The 19,864-nt window shown below is 39.1% G+C and overlaps 1 protein-coding gene across 2 annotated transcripts in view; it reads right to left on the reverse strand.

Moving 5' to 3' along the window:
- Positions 1 to 19,864, reverse strand: part of SMAD2 (SMAD family member 2) — a 52,814-nt gene that overhangs the window by 32,073 nt on the left and 877 nt on the right. The window contains exons 2-3 of one of the 2 annotated variants that reach the window (XM_010582995.1): positions 19,637 to 19,802; positions 8,488 to 8,780 (exon numbers count right to left, since the gene is read on the reverse strand). In XM_010582995.1, the coding sequence (XP_010581297.1) occupies positions 8,488 to 8,723 (236 nt within the window). In that variant the 5' untranslated portion in view covers positions 8,724 to 8,780; positions 19,637 to 19,802. The remainder of the gene's footprint in view (positions 1 to 8,487; positions 8,781 to 19,636; positions 19,803 to 19,864) is intronic. The other variant, XM_010582994.1, reaches the window with a different exon arrangement.

Genomic DNA, 19,864 nt, shown 5'->3' on the forward strand with positions numbered 1-19,864 from the left:
GTTATCCAGCTCCTTTCCTGAGTAAGCATTTAAAAAAATATATATATAATTCAGGAATACTAATGCCAGACAAGCTGATATTTCCATATGGTTAGTTTGTCTGAACAGACTTATTTTTCTTTCACCAGCTTAAAAGAAATTGAGAAATTTGTGAGTGACCACCAGTTATCTTATTTTTAAGTTCAGTTTTGTAGTTAAAGGAAATGCATAAGAGTAGTTTTCAAACAGATGCAGGTAATACCACCAACACTGCCTTACTGATTGCTAACCTGAAGTTTAGAAGATAAGCTTAATAGAGACATGAAGTCAAACTTCACATGAATTTTTATTTCCCATCATATGTCCATGCAGCATCTAAAGGTGTTCTGCAACCTAGAGTGTGAACATGTCATTTTATACATATGTAATTAGGGCCAGCATCCTTTTATCTACAATCACACCACCCTGAACATTTAGAAACTAAGAACTGGACCCATTTATCTTTGGAGAGGAGATGGTCTTGGAAAACCAGGTGCCAGCTTCTGCCACCCCAGCTCTGAGAAGGGCTCCAAGGAAATTAGTGCAATCTCTCAGAGCACTTTTGTTCTCTCTCTACACACTAATCCAGACTGCACAATACAGCACCACAGAACATGGACCAGTTGAAAGCTGCCATCATAAAATTATTGAAAAAAGCCTCTCAACACAGATTAGAAGACTGCAAAACATCAGAAAAACACCTCTAAACTCAACTGCTTTGCACTCGCCACTTTCGCAACAGATTGTTTTTCCTGCAGGATGATCTTTCCACATTTTATGTTCAGGCTATGCAGGTGGACTCTATTCACCTGGCAAGCAGCTGCCTGGCTGTTTTCTAGGCTTGAAATTCAGGCTGCACAACACTGTTTAGTTAGAGGAAGTCAGGAAGCTACACAGCAAGCTGCTGGAGGAGTACGTACGCATGGGGCCAACTCCGACGTGAAGAGATGTCGCACGCAACAGGAAGCCACTGCAAAGCACACCATCATTCTGTCCTAACTGCCCTGCGGAGGCCAGAGCCTTGTGCGACACACTTAGAAAGCACCAAGAACGTCCCTTAGTCTTTTACAGAGAATGTAGAGACAACATTCAAGTCCCACCATAATTATGCGACTGAGAAGAACAAGGGCAATTTGATCCTCCTGCTACACCTTTCCAGTGAACGCATCCAAAGTCTTCACAGCACCAGCTATCACAAGGAGGATCAGGGGATTTTGAAGCTAATCACAGCCAACACTCCCCAAAATCTCAGCCATCTCTTGCCATACTTCCAGGAAAGATCTCTTTGGCTTTGTTCTAAAGCATTATTTTTATTGAAATTCCAACCAGAAAAAAGCAGAGGAGGGCTCTGCTTCATCCTCAGTAATCCTGTCATGAGAAAAAGGAGTCAGCTTATCAACAAACAATTTACAAGCACGCTCTTCCTGTAATCTCAGCAATAAAAATGGTACTTTAGTGTATTCTGATGTACTGTCTTAAATATCTATACCTATTTTAGAAAGCTTATGATGTTCAGCTATAGTCTTCAAACACTTATAGAAGCAATTTACATTTAAGTGAATGCATCCAGACTGAAATATGGTATACAGTCTGAGGACGTTCTTTATACACAGCAGTTCTCAACTTGTGAGCTATGATTAAGAATCAATGTCCATCCCCATCTTGAATAGTGAATTATCCCAGCTCTGCTACAAACAGACAGTGCCAAGTTCCGTTTCTGGGAGAACAGACTTCACCTCTGTCTGGATAGCAATATTATTTTAGGACCTAGTGTGCCAATCCAACTGCCTGCTGTTGTCCTCTTAGCTGTCTTGCTCATAGCTTAGCAGCAGATGTTGGGAACTCTCCTAAAAGAGTTTCCAGAGGAACCTTCCCCACCCCACAGTGTGATTGTTGCAATCACCCATCTCCTATGGCTTTAACCTGAGGAGGAACAAAGGAATTTCTGTATCGCTATCCTCTGAAGTAACCTATTTTGGGGAAAGATCTTAAAGCTTGAAAACAATCTATTCTAGAAGCCACATTAGCTTGACAACTCTGCTCTACTAGTGATCAAAAGCATGCTTAAAACTAGGTTACTGCATGCAGCTATGTGATCACTTTCCTGAGAAATATTCCCAAGGAATTAAAAAAAACATGCTAACTGGTAGCACAGGTTATATTCAAGAAAAACACAGTTTATATTTTTTCTTGAATATAACCTGTGCTACCAGTTTGCATGTAAAGGTGTCCTTTACACCTAAATTAGAAATTACTTTTTAGTCAGTTATGTGAAGAAAAAGGCATCAAAATGTCATAATTTTGAAAGACTTGTTTGCTTTCAAACACCAGTTCCAAGTCAGTTGTCCCATCTTTAAACAGGTCTCTTCCCTGCCCAGTTTACTTCTGCTGGTAACTCCTTTGTAGACACTTTGATCAGCACTAATAAGTTCCATGTATGGAGGCTCATATTAACTAATAAAAAGAGCCAGCCTTGAAAAAGAAATTTTAACATGTGCCATAAGCTATGCCTAGGCTGCTTGTCTTATCCATAGTGCTAACTCACTGCAGGGAATGAAGAAAGGGCTGCAGGACAAGCAAGCAAAGGAATAACACTAGCATAATAGAGAAATTCATAGTTGCTTTAGAGAATTTCGACTATGTCAAATGGTCCTGCCTTCACATATTTGATGAACTTTCACCAGATTCTGCAGTTTTAAATATCTGAATCCTTGTAGGATACATCAGCAATACAACAAAATTAAGATGTACTGGATTTATTTCCTGGACACTGTAAGCAAATGTAAGTAAAGTAGTCAAGTGTCAATAGCATTAGTCACTTTAACATCAAGAGCAGCCTTTCAGGCTCAGAAGTCACACAGAAAAGAAACTCGTGGATATGTAGATTTTTGCTTCACAAAAAACCCACAACACATTACAGCCTTCAGAAGCAGTCAATACATACTACTACATTTTTACTTTCTTAAGGAAAAAATATTAAAAAGGTATTCTGAACACAATGCTTAAATACCACCACCATGCTATTTCCCCAGGAGAAGCAGGGTGTGATTGGTTCCACGACAGCAGTTTAAAAAGTTAACCAACCTTCACCATTGGCTCAAGTGAAAGATATGCAACAGGTATGGCTTTAAAATATTACTATTTCATCCTAACAAGCTCAAAGAAACACCAGTGTTAGTGAAGTTGGTCAGTAACTGGCTCCTAATTTCAATGCCAGCCGACCACTTCACTTGCAGCTGTCTGCTTTACATTCCCAACACTCCCTCACAATCTTCCATATTCCCAAACCCAAGGAATCCATTGCAGCATTTCTTTGCCTCTGGATGGTACAAAAATTCAGAATTCATCTCATATGCGAAGCAAAAGCTAGGTGCTTCAGAAATGTTATTGTTGACTGTAAATTCCACAAATCAGCTACTTTCTTCAAAAAACAATGTCAGGATTTGAGCCCCTCTCGCTATCTCTCTCACTTAAGTCAGAATTGGGAGGCTGCAGAAAACAAAGCAAAAATAAGCTTCTGAAAACCAGGAAACATAGCACAGGGATGCTATCTTCATGTTAAGCAAGAAGGACAGAGGGCACATGTAAGACTACATTTTCTACATAATTATTGAACCGTTAAGCAAGAAAAAACATTTTTCAGATTAATACCTTCTAAAACTCCAATGGCACAGCAGGCTGGAAAGCAAGGGTTGACAGGGGCATGAGCCTTCTCTCTGCACTGGAAGCAACTGCTGCATTTCTCCTAAGACTCCAAAACACTTGCATGGTACTAGCACCCCAGCAAAGAATCTCTGAATCAGGACTTCAGGAAGTTGGTCTTAAAACCTTACTTCAGCCAGTAATCTGCCAGATCACTTTTCATCAACATTCAACACGGCTTTGGTTGTGAGCTATTGTTTCCTCTAACATAAAGCAGTGATAAAATTTACTTCCTCTGCAGAAACTCAGGACCTCCCATTGAAGCTAAGATTCAAGTGTTAAGTACTGTTTCACACACAGTATCAAAAGCAAGTTTACATAATAACAATAATATAACCACTACTATTAACGTCAACAAAAAAATTATCTGTTCAAGAAGAAAATAAGTTATCAATCGGGAAGTTGTCTGATGCTGTATCAAACCCTTCTACAGTACTGAGATGAATATACAAAAACCTCGAAAGAGAAAATAGAGGTATACTGTTAGAGATGCATCTCTTAGGTGCCTCCTTCCTCCCAACTACAAACAGCCTTTGTCAGGGCACACATGAAAGCTATATTCACTACACAAAGCTAAAATGAATGAAAGTTAGAGCTGCTGAGACTGATGGGAGGCACCTATCTCTTCTTTCTCCTCTTGCATATACTGGAAAGAAAAAAAAAAGGTGCACCCATACACTGAGTGATCTCATATGCCTCAGTTCAGCATTGCATGGTGCAGACCATGTCAGCAGTAGAACAGGGAAACTGCCAGCAAGGAGATGAGATACAGCAGTGCTCTGCAGGTTCAACAACAGGTAAACAAAAGCACAGCGCAAGATGGAATCTTCTGGGGAAGAGTGAATGGGTTACAACATGCAATAAACGAGGACTACAGTTGTACCTGGGGACTACTCCATATAGGCAGGTGATCTCCATTACTACTTATCCTTCAAGCAAGATAAGACCCTATTACAGTTGTCACATTACCCAAATGTTGGCATGGAAGCAGAATTCAACATGTGATATGGATGTACCCAGTTACAGCTCAGGATGGACACAGTCAGTTCTGCATTAGTTTTCAGATATGTGTACTCTAGAGGAACATAAGACATCACAAAGGAATCCTAAACTCAATGCTTCCCTTCCCCCAGCTTTATTTTAAATTTTAAAAATACAGGCAACCCAGGTCAACATTATCCCAAACCTGCCCCAGCTAAACTGTTACCAGTTATATCAGGCATTTTACAAAAGCAACTGCATTTTGGCAAGTCTTATTTAAAAGAAGCAAGAAGAAAGCATGAAGCATATCTATACTCTTTTTAAGACAGAAAAAACACACAGCTGATCACACCAAAATACTGGGACACTGAAACTAGTGACTTGTGTTTCCCTACTTTGGATTCCAATACTCTGTACTCTTAGTACTGAAACAGCTTTTTAAATAATGAAGATAGACTATGAATATGCCAGTTGACTGTTCACTACATGGCATGGTTTGGTTTGTCAAAGGCTTGGATTTTAGCTATCACTAGTTACAAAGTATTTATTTCAACAGAACAATCCATGCTAACAAGGAAGAAACTGTTCCATTAAAAGATGACTTATATAAATGGATGCTCACGCTCTGTTTCCTCACTGACTGCTTCTTGTGATCCATTTGAGTCAAAACTGCAAGGGAGAGCATAAAGACGGATCCTAAATTCTACCAAATTCACGACATATTTTAGAAAAGTGAACTCACATGCCAACATTTAGTTTCAGGATACACAGGGATTATACGATTAGAATCCCACTGGCTTGCTCGGAGGATTCAGCAAGATAACTACAAATTACTTAAAGGGCTAGTGTCAAAAGGACCTCTGTACTTATTTAGCCTCTGCTCTAGATTACTGACCCACTTATGAAGAGCTAAGCACCCCTGCTGCGCGATGCCAACACCCACTCCATCTGTTTGCTTCTGCTTTCTCAGAACCTCTATTAGTCTGGGTAAGAAGTTGCGTTAATTACCACATGAGCAGCTTTTGCATAGTACACACAGTATCAGCCTCACTTAATATGTAGTCACCTTGACAAACAGCGCTGAAACAGAACAATCCTAATCACACCAGGATTATCAATGACATACCGTAAGCATATGCAGATTTCTGAAGAGGCAATTTAATTCAACTGTTGTCCAAGCTGCTCCCAGTTTTGAGAAAAGCTTGTAGGTGTTTAGTTGCTTCAGGTTTCAAGAATGAAAAACTATACTGGAGTTAAGTACTGTAATCAAGCTCTCTGGAAATCTCCAGGGGGACCAGAAACTTGTGAAACCACAGCTAAAACTTCTGTTGAGGGAATAATGCAACAGCGGCAAGCAGAAGCATCCTACAACACTTGTCAATAACTACACTGAGTTGAACAGTGTTAGTAAGTAAATCTAAAGCTAGTTAAAAAAACCACACACACACAAAACCAAACACGAAAACCCTCCCCAAGCAGAACAACATTTGGAAAGTTAGCCCAGCTGTCACATCAGAACTGCATCTCAGCACCTCAAACTTCCTGCTGACTAGGAAGAAAAAAAACTTTCAAAATCAGCATTTTATTATTTATCCCTGCTGATCTGCAGATCTGTAAGACATTCATTAAAGTGGGTCTCAAGCAGCAGTTTCATTAACTTACTAAATCCAAGAACAAGAAATCGCCAGAAGTCATTACAGTACTGAGTTGACATTTGTTCTTTCTTGGGAACCCAGACTACCGCTGTCAAAGTGAAATAATATCAACAGTCCAAAAGCCAACTATGAAACTCAAGAATTCTGTACAGCGCTGCTGGCAACCCCGATATCATCTCGTCCCTTAATACCAAAGCCATTTCTTAGTTTAAAATTAAACCTTGTATAATAGCCAACATCACTTGAAGAGCTCTCTAGCTACCAGCTTACTCCTAAGGTAGTCAAGTAAAACATAGGTCCAGTCTTTTACAGCTAACTGGAAGATAGATGAGAACAGTTTTGTCACAGCGCAGCAAAAACTGCTGGTCATACCATGGAGGCTATACAAAGTAAAACAGAGCTTCATATTCTGTTTTAAAGAGTTATTTACTATGTCTACTTTAACACAAAAGGTCATGAAAGCAGGACGACATACTCAAAGTAGACTAGGAAAAAAATTGTGTATTAGTATACTGTTTGTATCTTCTAACATCATCTTCAAAATTAAATTTAGACAACTACTCTTCTGAAGTAGCAATATTTACTGCCCCAGTACCCCTCCAGGAGAGCTCTAAGAAGTCTAAGAGCTCTAAAAGAGCTCTAAAAGTTAGATACACATTTTATATCAAGTGAATCTCTGTATGGCATATTAGCTTCTGTCATATGAAAAGCGTTCCAATTAAGCATTTAGTCTTCATCATGGTAAAGACTTGCTAAATACATACAATCATCTCATGTCAAGTCAAGAAATATACATCCCTACAGGTTCCAATCTTAGTCCACTGATAGACACTAAGACAAAAAAGCTCTAATATTTTATTTCTGATCATTTTCCAGGTGGCAAAAGGAAGAAAGCAGAAGGGAAACCCAGAGAATTTTGGGACTGCTCTAGGGAAGAAAATACAAGCAGAGGGCAGCATTAGAAACAAAAGGTGGAATAGAAAAAAGAGAGAACAGAATTAAAGTAGGCATTCGTTCAGAGCATACTCATGATTTTTCCAGGAAAGCTGTGTCAAATCTAAAAGAAAATGCCAAAACCATTATCAGATACACATTTGATATATGGAAATCATTGCTGATACCATCTAGTCTGCACTATGATTAATACAAAGTTTAAAAGTAGCTGGGATTAATGCGCAAATACAGAAATTAAGGTCGTAAACCAGATGCAGTTTCTCTTCCCTAGAAATTAGTTTAAGTATCAAGGGGCTAAGCACCCAGAATTGTCCTGTGCCACCAGATCCTCTAACTTTTTCATAGAAAAACACACCTTGTGAAAGTGATTGGATACTTATGTCTCACATAATGAGCTTACACATGCACCTTAGTGGGAACTCTGTACACCACGAATTGAGAGCACACTGCATTATACTTACAAACATAACCCTTGCCTCTTGCACAGCAGTTGCTATGAATTAAGTTGAGAAAGTCAAAGGGGTAGAATGTAAGTTGTTCACCTAAATGTATATATGTATCAGGAGCAGAAGAGCAGTTCTAGAAATACTCAAGTTATTGAATAAAAAGCACTTTCATTAACCAATAACAAATAATAAATGCAGTAAATAAACTGGTCTTCAGACAACCTGCCTCCAAAGACAAAATTTCCCTTCAAAAGGGAGAATGGATGCAGCTTGTACAACTTAAATGAAAGTACCTTATACAATTGAAAATAATTAGGTGACTGAAGTGTTGACCAAGGAAAAACTAGTCTTTTTTTTTTTTTCCTTTTTTAAAGTGGAAGTGTAGATTCAAGTATGCCCCTCCGATTATAGACAGGGTTATTACATAAAAGCATTAAGGCAGTGCTACAAACTAAGAGCTGTGCTAGGCACCACCAGAATACATACAAACTGGAATCTACATAGTAATGAAAATTGAAATGTAAAGTTATTATTAGAAATTGCGACTTTACAAAAGCATGTGATTCAGCTGTAGGTAAGCACTATATAAAACCAAAATAGGTTTTAAACAATTTTTTAAAGAATCAAAAGCATGCAATTGATTTTTTAGCAATTTGTTTGCAGGATAGCCTAAACATCCATTGAGTCATTTCTTAACTGGTTGTAACGACTTCAAACACAACAGCACTTACCTTGGTATTGTCACACATTTTGTATTGCAATTCTGAGTGGTAATTGCCTTCTCAAGCTCATCCAGCTGTCCTGTTTTCTTTAGCTTCTTGACCAAGCTTTTCACTGCTTTTTCACACCACTTTTCCTCCTGACCATTCTGCTCACCGCCACCAGCCCCTCCAGAGCCACCAGCAGATTTTTTCCACCCCAGAAGTCTCTTCACAACTGGTGGGGTGAATGGCAATATGGATGACATGACTTTCACCAGACAGAACACTCAGCAAGCAATAAATTAGAGACTCCCGTCTGATCCCTAAAAACACAAACCAAAACAGACACATTAGCACTGAGGTTTCACATGAAACAAACACCTCGCTTAGGACCTTTCGTTACCAAATGCCATAGGACACTGCATCCCAAAACAAGTCAGATAATAGTTCAGAAGTAGTCTGGATCATGGTTAGGTACTTCATCAATAAAGTTCAAATGCAAGTTTGCTGCAGACTCAACAGTTAGCACAGACTAAGGTTACTGTTGGATTAGACAAGTAGTTTTTTCCTCAAGTCTTTCCTAGCTAAAGTCAACTCCAGAAAAATAAAGAAGTTAACTTGAGTCTAGCTTTGCACCTAGGCTGGCTGGTTTTAGTCATTTATTAAAATTTTCCACAAGTGATTGACAAATTGCATACACATATATATGCATGTTCTGCCCATCTCCAATTAATTTAGCAAGCAAAATTGTGTTTGGAATGTCATGTAGTCATTACAGCTTGACAGAAGTCTTCCAACAGTCAGCCATTTCACAAGCCTTTTCTCATTTTGTTTCTCATGTTTTAAATAACTACCAATTTTTGTTCCTCTGGGGACACCGATTTCAAATTCACTTATAAATTTGGTAATAAGCTTATTCCCATCTTTCAATCTAGAGTTCAATGGCCTACAGATAATGAATCTTCTCAACTGGCAAGTCTTCCAAATTCATTAAAGGATTTTTAAAATCTTAGTTTGCAGGCACCGGAGTAGTAGAACTGTCTGTTTTCAATTTTGATAGCCTTTCTTCAGTATCAACTACCTGATCAGGATGTTTATGTAAAAAGAAAGTTAGAAGGGTTGCCAAAATTTGGGCGATGTTTAGCATTCACTGCAATTTGCACTTCAAATCATTTAAGAGAAATGATAACAGTTTCAAAAAAAAAAAAAATCTTGTTTTTGCAGCTTCTATTAGGCTAGTTTTAGGTATTAAAACATAAGCCCCAAGTCAACCGTATTATTTCAGGTAGACAGCTGTTAGAAATTGCTTGAGGACATAATGGTCCTATGGATAGAAGTATGGCATTGAAGTCAAAACCAACCTTATTTCCAGGCAACAAACAGGTATTTGAACTCCAGAAAGTTACCTTATTTCCAAGCTGTGTAAGTTAGTTCAGTTAGCTGAAAATACCTTGTTTTAGCTAAGAGCTAACACTACCTTCAGGCTACTCAATTTGAGCTTTCAAGTCAGCTTACAGGCCTCTCCATCCTGTACAGGCACACTCTTCACTTCTATCCAAAATATACCAACTTCATCTTACTGAAACCTCCCATCTACAAAACAGCATGATTGATTTGGCATACTTCAGGCTACAGCGTGCATGGCTAATTTATGCCTTGTCATGTCTTTGCAGTTTCAGTGAGGACCAACAAGTCAACAAACACTAGATTATATTCTACGGGTAACTTTAAATCATAACTTTTCAGCTTCCACAAAACAGAACATTCCTACTGAATGACATTTCAGTTTCAACTAAATTATACCTCCATAAACCAGCTTCTGAGAGCACCTAAGATTACAACTGAAGCAAGAATTGTAGTTTTCTAGGGTCAAGGAGACAGAGGTTCCAATTAATGGACTCAAGATTAACACTGGCAACTTTATGCAAGTCATTCAAAATAATCTATCCTAAATCACAGAAACATAGAACGGTTTGGGTTGGAAGGGGACCTTTAAAAATCATCTAATCCAACCCTTCTGCCATGGGCAGGGACATCTTTCACTAGATCAGGTTGCTCAAAGCCCCATCCAGGCTGACCTTCAATACTTCCAATGATAGGGCATCCACAACTTCTCTGAGCAACCTGTTCCAGTGCCTCACCACCATTGTAAAAAACTTCTTATCTCCAATCTAAATCTACTCTCATACAGTCTAAAATTGTTGCTCCTTGTCCCGTCAGTAGAGGCCTTGGTAAAAAAATTAAAGCATTCATTTTCACACAAGACTAATATGAAAAGAACATTTATTCTTTCAATAATGTTGAATTATTACAGAATTGTCTCCACTATTTCAGACTGCAGGTTTTGCACTTGAGCCCTGGCTGCAGCAAACACAAGAAAAATAAACTCAGTATCCAACATTTTCAAATTAAACACTGACTAGGACACTTGGGGTACAGTTGCATAGGGGGCCAAACCAATGCAACAAGTTCCTGCCACGAGAAGCCCAGGTCTCCTTCCTTTCTTTCCTGTGACACCACCACCACCTCAGCACCAGTGCTAATACCTTTCCACAAAGACTCGGCTAGATAACCAAGTAAAAACTGATCAAGGGTGGTTTTTTGCCAAGTTGGTTCTCTTTCAGGTTAACAAGTTGCACCAGCTCACACACTGTACTGTAAGTACTCGAGCTGTTGTCAGGTAAGTTGCAGGAGTGTGGATGGAGGACACTCCAGCCCCAGCCTTCAACAGCAGTTTTCACGTTGACTGCATTGCTGGAAATGCAACCTGGGCATGTACTTTAATTTAGATCATTTATTTTGGTGGCAAAGCCAAATTAAGAAGCCTTACTCCCTTTTCCACATGTTTGGAACTGTTTGCAGGCCTGGGAATGAAACACATTAGACCCCTAATGCAGTACACTGAGTAGCTCCAGAGATGAAACAGGAGGCTTGCATGGCCTCTGCTGTTTTAAGAAACACACTAGGTTTCTGAAACAGGGAACTGCAGTCACTCTGAGCTTTTATAAAGAGACTTCAACTTTTGAGCAAGGCCAACATTAGATGCTTCAGAGGCATACGCAAGAAATTGAAAAAGATGAAACCAAAGCTATTTTGCTTCAAGATCACATTTTAAACACTAGCAATTGATGGTGTAATATCTGAACATTAAATTCAGTGCTGACAGATACAGGCAACCAAGTACCACTATCATGGCTTATCCACACACCAATTCTTCTCCCATTTATGGAGCTTACTGACACATAATATACGTATTTCCTGTTCTTTAACTCAAATTTGACACCTTTCAGTGCCCCAGAATACGCCTTTGATTGTCAGCCTTATAAAACACACACTTCAGCAGGGTCTCATTTACCACCAAGGTAAATTGCCTATTCTTCCAGGCCCTCTAAACATTCTCAATGCTTTTATCTAGTTTTTCAGCTTTACAATACTCCTTGTGATGAGGTGTCCAATTTTACAGTATTCTCTCCCTTAAGACATAACACTGATCTATATAGCATTTTCTGTATTCTCTGGTGCTCTCTTTTTTTTTTTTAAACTAAGAATTGTCTTTCTGCTTCAGATGCACATTGAGTGATTTAAGTCTTGCAGCAGGAAAGAATTTAGAAACCCCATACATTTCAGTTTATATTTGAACTCTCATACTACTTTGACATACTCAGAAGCAAAAAAAAAAAAAAAAAATCTTCCTTTTCCCATTTCCAAAAGACTCTAAGCTCAGACCTAACTAATCAGAAATTTGCAGTTATTATACTTAGTTTTAACCAGTTCCCTTACAGATGTGTGCTCATCCAGCTTCTGTAGCAGCTGTCAGAAAGCACAGGTTGATCAGCTACCCCTGTGAAAATAAGCTTTTTTTAAAAAAAACAAACAAAACACAAAGGAACATGCTTAAAGAGCCCTTTAATACAATGATTATTGCAGCTTAGCAGCTATTTAAAAAAAAAAAACCCAAACCACAACATATACCACAGCTGCAGACTAAGAGCTAGCCTTCTAGCTATTGTTTTGCCATGTCAGGGATTTGCCAGGAGTATCAATAAGAACTTCACTAAGTTATTCTGGTAGTGGCCCTCTATCTTTCAAAGGCTGAGCAGAGAGAATGTGACACAAGTAGGACAGGACTTCATTCAGCCTAATACTTCAGCTGATTGTGATGAGTACTCATAGGAGAATACTTCAGCCAGCTTAATTTATGCAAAAGTGGCACTCTGCTCCAAGCATAGAGGAGGCCCTGCAAAGCGCAAGGCATGGTTAGGTTGAATTATGAGTGATTTGGATAAATGCAAATTATGCAAGGATAAAGCAGCAATAAAGAAATTAGTAAGAAACTCCCTACTGGGTCAGAGGAGTGGTGCATCTAGCTTAGCGCTCCGTCTCCAAAGGTGGCAAAAGGACTTGCTACTCAAGGAAAGCGTATGAACCTGGTTGTTTTATTTAGCTCATTCTCCTCATAATTCTCCAGCATCTTAAACTGTTACGGCAGGAAATTAAAATCTACATTCCTACCTATTCCCTTTAGCAGCCATTTATGGACCTGTTGTCCACAAATTCATTTAACCACTTTTTCAATCTGCCTCCACAACCTCTTTTGGCAGACAGCACCAGAATTTAACTGCCCACTATTTAAAGAAGTACTTTTAGCTATTTTAATTCATTCTCTTCCTAGTTTCAGTAAGTGCCTCTTGTTCTACCACTGCAAGCTTCGCTGAAGAACTGTTCGTATTCATCTCGTCCGCAAGCTTCACAATTCTGTACATTTGAATCACGTCCCTCCCTCAAATAGAGGACTATCAGCCTTTTGTCACAAAGAAAGTATCTGAACACAGCTCATACAGTTTGGGAAGCTACAGATGCCAAGCCTGAGAGCTTTACTACTACAACTAAATTACAAGTACTTGAAGACATTGCATAAGGACTGATCTAAAGACCACAGAAAAATTGTATCAGTCTATGGTTATCTTTTCACTTATCTTTTTGGTCATGCTATCCTAAAGCTCTCAACATTATAATTAAAAGTACAAAGACATAAATCTACACCTCATGAGGAATCTGGAGATAGAAGGCAGACAGCAAGTTATCTACTGCTGAACATCTGGCAGGAGCTCAAATAAAAATGAGGAGCCCTACATTTGCATTGGGTTCTAACTGTACCCACCTAGACAGTCTCCAACCCCATGTTTATACTAATGCGTTCAGGAGTCACTGTTGCAGCTCTTTTTTGACCAGCAAATCCCATTTCCATTCATCACCTGTAACTTTTGCATTCAAATTGACACAGTAATATTAATAGTTTTGATCATTGCTCCTAACAAATCATCTTCTCATACACTGTCACTGCTGACACTAGCCTTTTGATAAAAACATTCCTCTAGTCTTTTTCCTTGTACACTTTCTTCATCCACAAAAAATTATAAAATGCTTTTTCACCAAATGCACCCAGAAAACAACCTTTGCCAATACTGCAATAAACATTTCCACATTGCTAAAATGGCTGCAGATTCAATACATGCTAAATATGTAATATCCCTTCTTCCTTGCGATACAGTTTTTGTGATTTCCTTGTAGTCCAAGCCAACCATCTCCAAAAACTGCGTACTAGTTTATGTCTTTTGCTTTTAAGGACCTTAAATGTGCTTTGCCATTGACTATTCTTTGCGCCATCTCCCCTTTGCTCACTCTTTTCTACCAAGGCCCAACATCATAGCCAAAATCTGATCTTTTACCTTCCTGTATACTATTCCCACTACAACACACCAACACATTGGGACTCTGAATAACTGCAGGGAGATTTTTCAAAACCCCTTTCCGAGCTCAACTACTGTTGAGCTATTAGTATCAAGGCAGCAGTGCAATACATAGCAGCAAACTTCCACTATTTTACCCCTTTCCATGTTCTCTGGATTGTGCCTTAAAATTGCAGCTTTGAATACTCAAGGAGTACTCACTCTGTTGCCCAGAGAGGTACAAGCGTTTCTTTAGATTCCTGGAACATAGGGAGCACGTGCTGTTATTCCCAACAGATTAATACTGGAAAATTTACAAATTGCCTAACATTGGTGGTATTTGTTTCATCTCTGCCCCCGTAGTATTTCTCTGCTTCCTGATGCACACATGTTTCTATAGTTGGTCAAACACTGTCATAGTTGGCAACTTTTAAAGTCACAGTTTGAGTCACGTCTGCTATTATTCCATTCTACTGTGGTTCTCTGGAACAAGTATTAAATATTAAGCCCATGATCCCAGCAATAACTAAGCATAAAAGATGAAGAAAACCTTAAGGGCAGCATGCTAGCAGACTAAAATCTTCAAGGGAAATTTTCCTTTCCTGAGTGTCTGGAACATACTATAAACACACTGGTGCTACCAAAAATATCAAGTGATTTCTGGCTAATTTATTCTAAAGCCTTATGCAACATATTTCATATCAGTCTGCTTATTCATCTTAAACGTGAAATAAAGAAATCTGATCTCTCCTGGTTTTACTAGAAGTATTCTGGCTTAGAGGAATTTCATTTGCGAGAGCTCTTCTGGAATAAAGACGACAGAAGTTAAGCTCCTGAGGAAAGAAGATCGAGGAAAATAATTTGCGGTATTTGAGAGAGAGTCTACAAGCTCATTTCCTCCCTATTTTAGTCCCATTTTTGTGATTTTTTTTAAAAGGCAATGGTTTTTTTCATTAATCCTGGAATCTGGACAAGATTCTTTATCAATTTCACCAAGTGCACAATGTTTCAGATCTTTCAGAAGGTGAGGGAATATCCACCCTTTCCCTTCAGATGTACCCCTGTGATATTACTGGCTTCACGATAAGGTAACATTAATTGAAGCACAGTCTATTTAAGGTGGTATCAAGACCTTACGCTAGGCTAAGCAATATTAAGACTTGAAGTTTTAAAGGGCATAGTTTATGCAGTACTGCATATGTCTCCTATATTAATCCAAAGTCATTAAGACTTAGAGAAACAATAAAGTAAGTATTTCATCTTGCATTGAACAGAAGCAAAACAAAACTATTTTATGACCTGCTTCTGGATCCTTTAGGCCGTGTTAGTCCAAACAAGGAGACAGTTTATTCTCAGTGGAATCTGGGAAAGTTCTCCCCATGTTAGTGATCCCAACTTGCAGGAAACCTGAATTTTGTATGAAGTTCAAACTAAAATCAAAGCCAGCCTTTCCCTTTCAGAGAGAATACGCTCTAGCTAAAGCACTCAGTGGAACAGACAAGAGAAGACATTTCACTACTTCTGTTGCACCCACAACCCCTCAAAAAACTGCCGTTTGGGATTCCAGAAGGGCTAATTCTTTCTTCTTCCCCTACAAATGCATATTAAAAGACAACTGGTTTTGTAATACTCGAGAAGCTCACAGCTGCCGTCTCAAACACACTTTTCTGAAGAACACGAGAAACTGAGATGGTACCCATCCTTCTCTCCTCTTATTCAGGTCAGAGTGGGACAGCTTCAAGTATTCCCTTACTGGTTTTTAGGTGTTTGGGGGTTTTTTGCTTTGGGGAAGGTGGGGGTGGTGAGCTAGGGGAAGGGGAATCCAGCTCTACGGAGCAATGCCCTCAGATCCACCCCCCAGTTCAGCTTTTCAGCCAATTAGGCCAGCAGTGGGGAGTGGTTCTAAAGAGCTCCCTCCCAAGGGGCTCCATCTGGCCTGCAGCTCCATCTGGCCAGCTCACAGGCCAAAGCTTCGAGACATAAAAAGCCAAGGCCCTGGTTCAGCTTTGACACGAGCCAATGAACTTCAGGGTGGACTGCATGTGATCTGGGGGGACAGGAGCAAAGAAAATTCCTCCTCTGGGTCAGCTTTAGAATGAGGATTTTGTAACATACCTATATACAGAATCAATTTACACATTAATTTTTAGGTTTATTTTGCTCTAGTATTGCAACGCATCTTGAAACTCTGCGTAACTGTATCATCTTTATACAGCTCATTGAAAACAGAATTACCCACCTACTTTGAAAGTAGACTTTTTTCCTCTCACTCATTTCATGAAGTTTGATTATGAATCAAACGCAAAAAAACTCATATTTCTCATACACAAAGCTAAAATAAGCATGATCATGATGTTATGAAAGCTTCAGAAGCTGGATTTTTCTTCAATTACTAAGGACTGCTGTAAATTAGACAAATGTAGTAATGAAAAGGTATATTGCTATTAGAAAATTAGCACACTGTAACACATGCATTCATAGTATACTAAAATTGCACACAACTGGAGACATGAGAAAGAACAAGAGATGTTAATTTTACTGACCTTTGATTAAACTACTAATAGGATCGATGTATTTTAGCAACCCTCCTAGAATTACAAAAGAGGAAAATTACCACAACTGCAGTCGGCCAATCCACCTGTCTCTGCAAAGCAGCAAACTCCTTCCACTTATTTAGTATTATGAACAGCCTCACAGTATTGCTCCTTAAAACTAAAAGACCTTAATGGCCCCACAAAAGCACTGAATGAGCACTCCAAACCACAGCAGTTCAAACCCTTCTCACCTCATTCGTTTTGACTAAAATTTTCCATGTGAAGCAGGCAAGTGCCAGTTTCATTATTTTAGAAAATAAATACTCCTGGGCTAAATTTAACAGGAATATTCAGGATTATCAGGTACCTAGGTACTTGTTTCAGTTTTAATCTGTATAGCTTAGCAGCTTCTCCACTTTGTTAAACCACAAACAATTGCATTTAACAGTTAATGAAAGTTCACTTTCAATACAGGCCTAAACTAAGTCTTCTTCAAACAGGTCAGCCCCCCCACCTCCTTGATAAGCAGAGTTCACCCTGCACTGAAGAGTGTCTTATGTTAAGCTCGTATGGCTCCAGTGTAATTAAATCAAGCTTGAGCCCCAGACTAAACTGATAGGAGACCCAGGAACTCCTCTCTGGCAGTCTCTTCTTGGTCTTAGTTCACACTATGGCTGTCAAACACACATAATCATAATAAAATGTCATCTGGAACGAGGCCTTACTGTTTGTAACACAGTTTCTCTACTGGAAGTGGAGAGCAATGTTTAGGAAGGTTTTCCGCAGTAGCCAATTTCTTCTAGCCCAGAGAGTATTGAACACAGGGCTGCCTGTACTCTCCATTCTATTACAAAAAACTAATCCCATCGCATGACCTGCAGCAATTCAGTTTAACAAATCAACAATTACAAATATTTTGGCAAAGTAAGCTTAGGTATTGTTTGCCTCTCGGCACAGTTCACAACCAGTTTGTGGCTTTATGATAAAAGTCATTAAATCCAATCTGAAAAGCAGAATTTACAGCTCACTTAGCAAGTCAGGCCCATAAATGGATGCTTTCAATTACAGGGCATTTACATGCACAATCATTAAGGCAGTGTTGAATACGTTTGAAAACTCTAGAATACTTTTTATAATAATTAAAACTTTGCGTACTGTTCTTTATATAAACAAAACTCAGGAATTCTCTTCGGTCTCAAGCAGAGCTTAGATTCATCGTTATCCAGAACCTACTACAAAGCCTGTTCTCCCAGTACTTTTGTGGGAAACGGATTAGACAGATGGAAACAAGTTTTGTATTTTAAAGTTGCTCTCAGTAGCTGAGATTTTTTTGAGCTCCAATAAACTCAATTATATCAACTGGTGCTCAACACTTCAGAAAGATCAAGTGGAACAGGAAGATGGAGGAGGACCCAGGAGGGCCTTTCATTTGGAGATTCACAGTGTAATTCAAGCTTATTTGATTTTGTTCGTGAATCTAGCTTCTGGGTGGAGGAAAAGAAGAGATCAGTTAAGAGACCAATTTTTTTAACCTCATTTTTTCAATTGTGTTCTCCTTTTTATCATCAAACAGAACCTCAGGAAAGCTGACAGATGCTTCTCCAAGATTATATTATAGACGCCCAGTTTCTTCCATAAAGAAAACTGTATCTTCGAATGCTTTTGTTTGTTTCAGTGACTGTCAGTATAGTCCAAGTCTGACCCACACAGCTGCAGAACAACAATCAACTACCAAGTTACTCTATTAAACAGCCCAATATATTGTTAAATATGTGCTTAGACTCATCTTTAAGTTTAAACCACCTTAAATGAGATCCTCCCCTTCCTCTTTTTAAAGGCATTTGTAACTAATGCTATCTTTCATCACGACAGTGCTAAGCAAACAGGGGGAAGGGGCTTCAAAAACCTCCCATTTACTTACATCTGCATGCCCCTCTAATTCACCACAGTTTAAAAATGTTAAAGTTTTAGAGCTACGCCTCACAACAAACACACACACAAATAATTTACTCACACATCAGGCAAGCTCCAACACTGTGATAAAGCATAGGAAAGTCTAAACAGCAACCTTGTTCTGCTAAGAAAAGCCTTTCACCTTAACAACAAGGTGGGGTGGGGGGTCGGTCTGGAGAACAGAGCAAAGACTAATCAGCCTCTCACTACAGAGTCCAGCCCCCACAGAAATAATGTCATGAATCAGTATGAAAGTACAGCTCTCCAGGCTAAGAAAGGAACACTTAAGAACCGACAAACCTGCTGTTATGTGCGGTCTCCTAATAAGCTATCATTATAAACTTCTTGCTACAGATGGAATCTGACTCGTTTACAACCATGAACTGTGATAACAGGAGCTCTGCATGCAATATACACAGGCTGCAGCATTCACTAGCAGCATTTTCAGAAATGCTTGTCTGGTAAACCTAGTAAGCAAAACTTTTTCTTAATGCTATTCACTTGTTTGTAAAGTATTTGAAAAGAGCACAACACACATGTGTTGGTTGTTGGTTTTTTTTTAAGTCAAAACCTGTGATGGACAACCAAAAAGCCATGAGACTTGGCTGCGGTCTGAATCCCAGCTGTTCAATTCAACAGCTCTCCAAGACTATCACAAGGGCTCTTCACTCACCCACTTTTTTTCCTTCTTTTATTTCCCCAGAGTGAAGACTAAAAGACTGTACTGCGTCACACTTTTTCTCTTCCCCTCCGCTCCCCACAAAAAAACTACAAATAGGAACTCTACAACTCTGCAGTAACACCAACTACTTGCATTTATCACAACATGACTTCTCCCATGTGCTTATCTAGGCAGATGAAACACTTAACAGATTATGTTTGTTTACATCTTACAATGCATAGATAACTACAGCATTAAAGCTAGTGCCATGAAGAAAACCACTAATCTCAATTCTCATGTACATGTCTCATGTAGGCAGTGGGTACTTCACATCCACGGCTCTGCACTAGGAGAGGAACAGACAAAAGGGCACCGGCCGAAGCGAAGCCTTGCAATCCTAAACACTCTTTTGCAACTTGCTCCTAACTTTCTCCACCACCCCGGCACGAAGTTTTACACACCTGATCTCTGCAAGAAAAAAAAAAAGACCGGGCAGAGAGGGAGGGGGAGAAGGAGGAGAAGCAGAACTT

This window comes from Haliaeetus leucocephalus, unplaced genomic scaffold (assembly GCF_000737465.1).
Source record: "Haliaeetus leucocephalus isolate CR32 unplaced genomic scaffold, Haliaeetus_leucocephalus-4.0 Scaffold866, whole genome shotgun sequence".
Classification (NCBI taxonomy): domain Eukaryota; kingdom Metazoa; phylum Chordata; class Aves; order Accipitriformes; family Accipitridae; genus Haliaeetus; species Haliaeetus leucocephalus.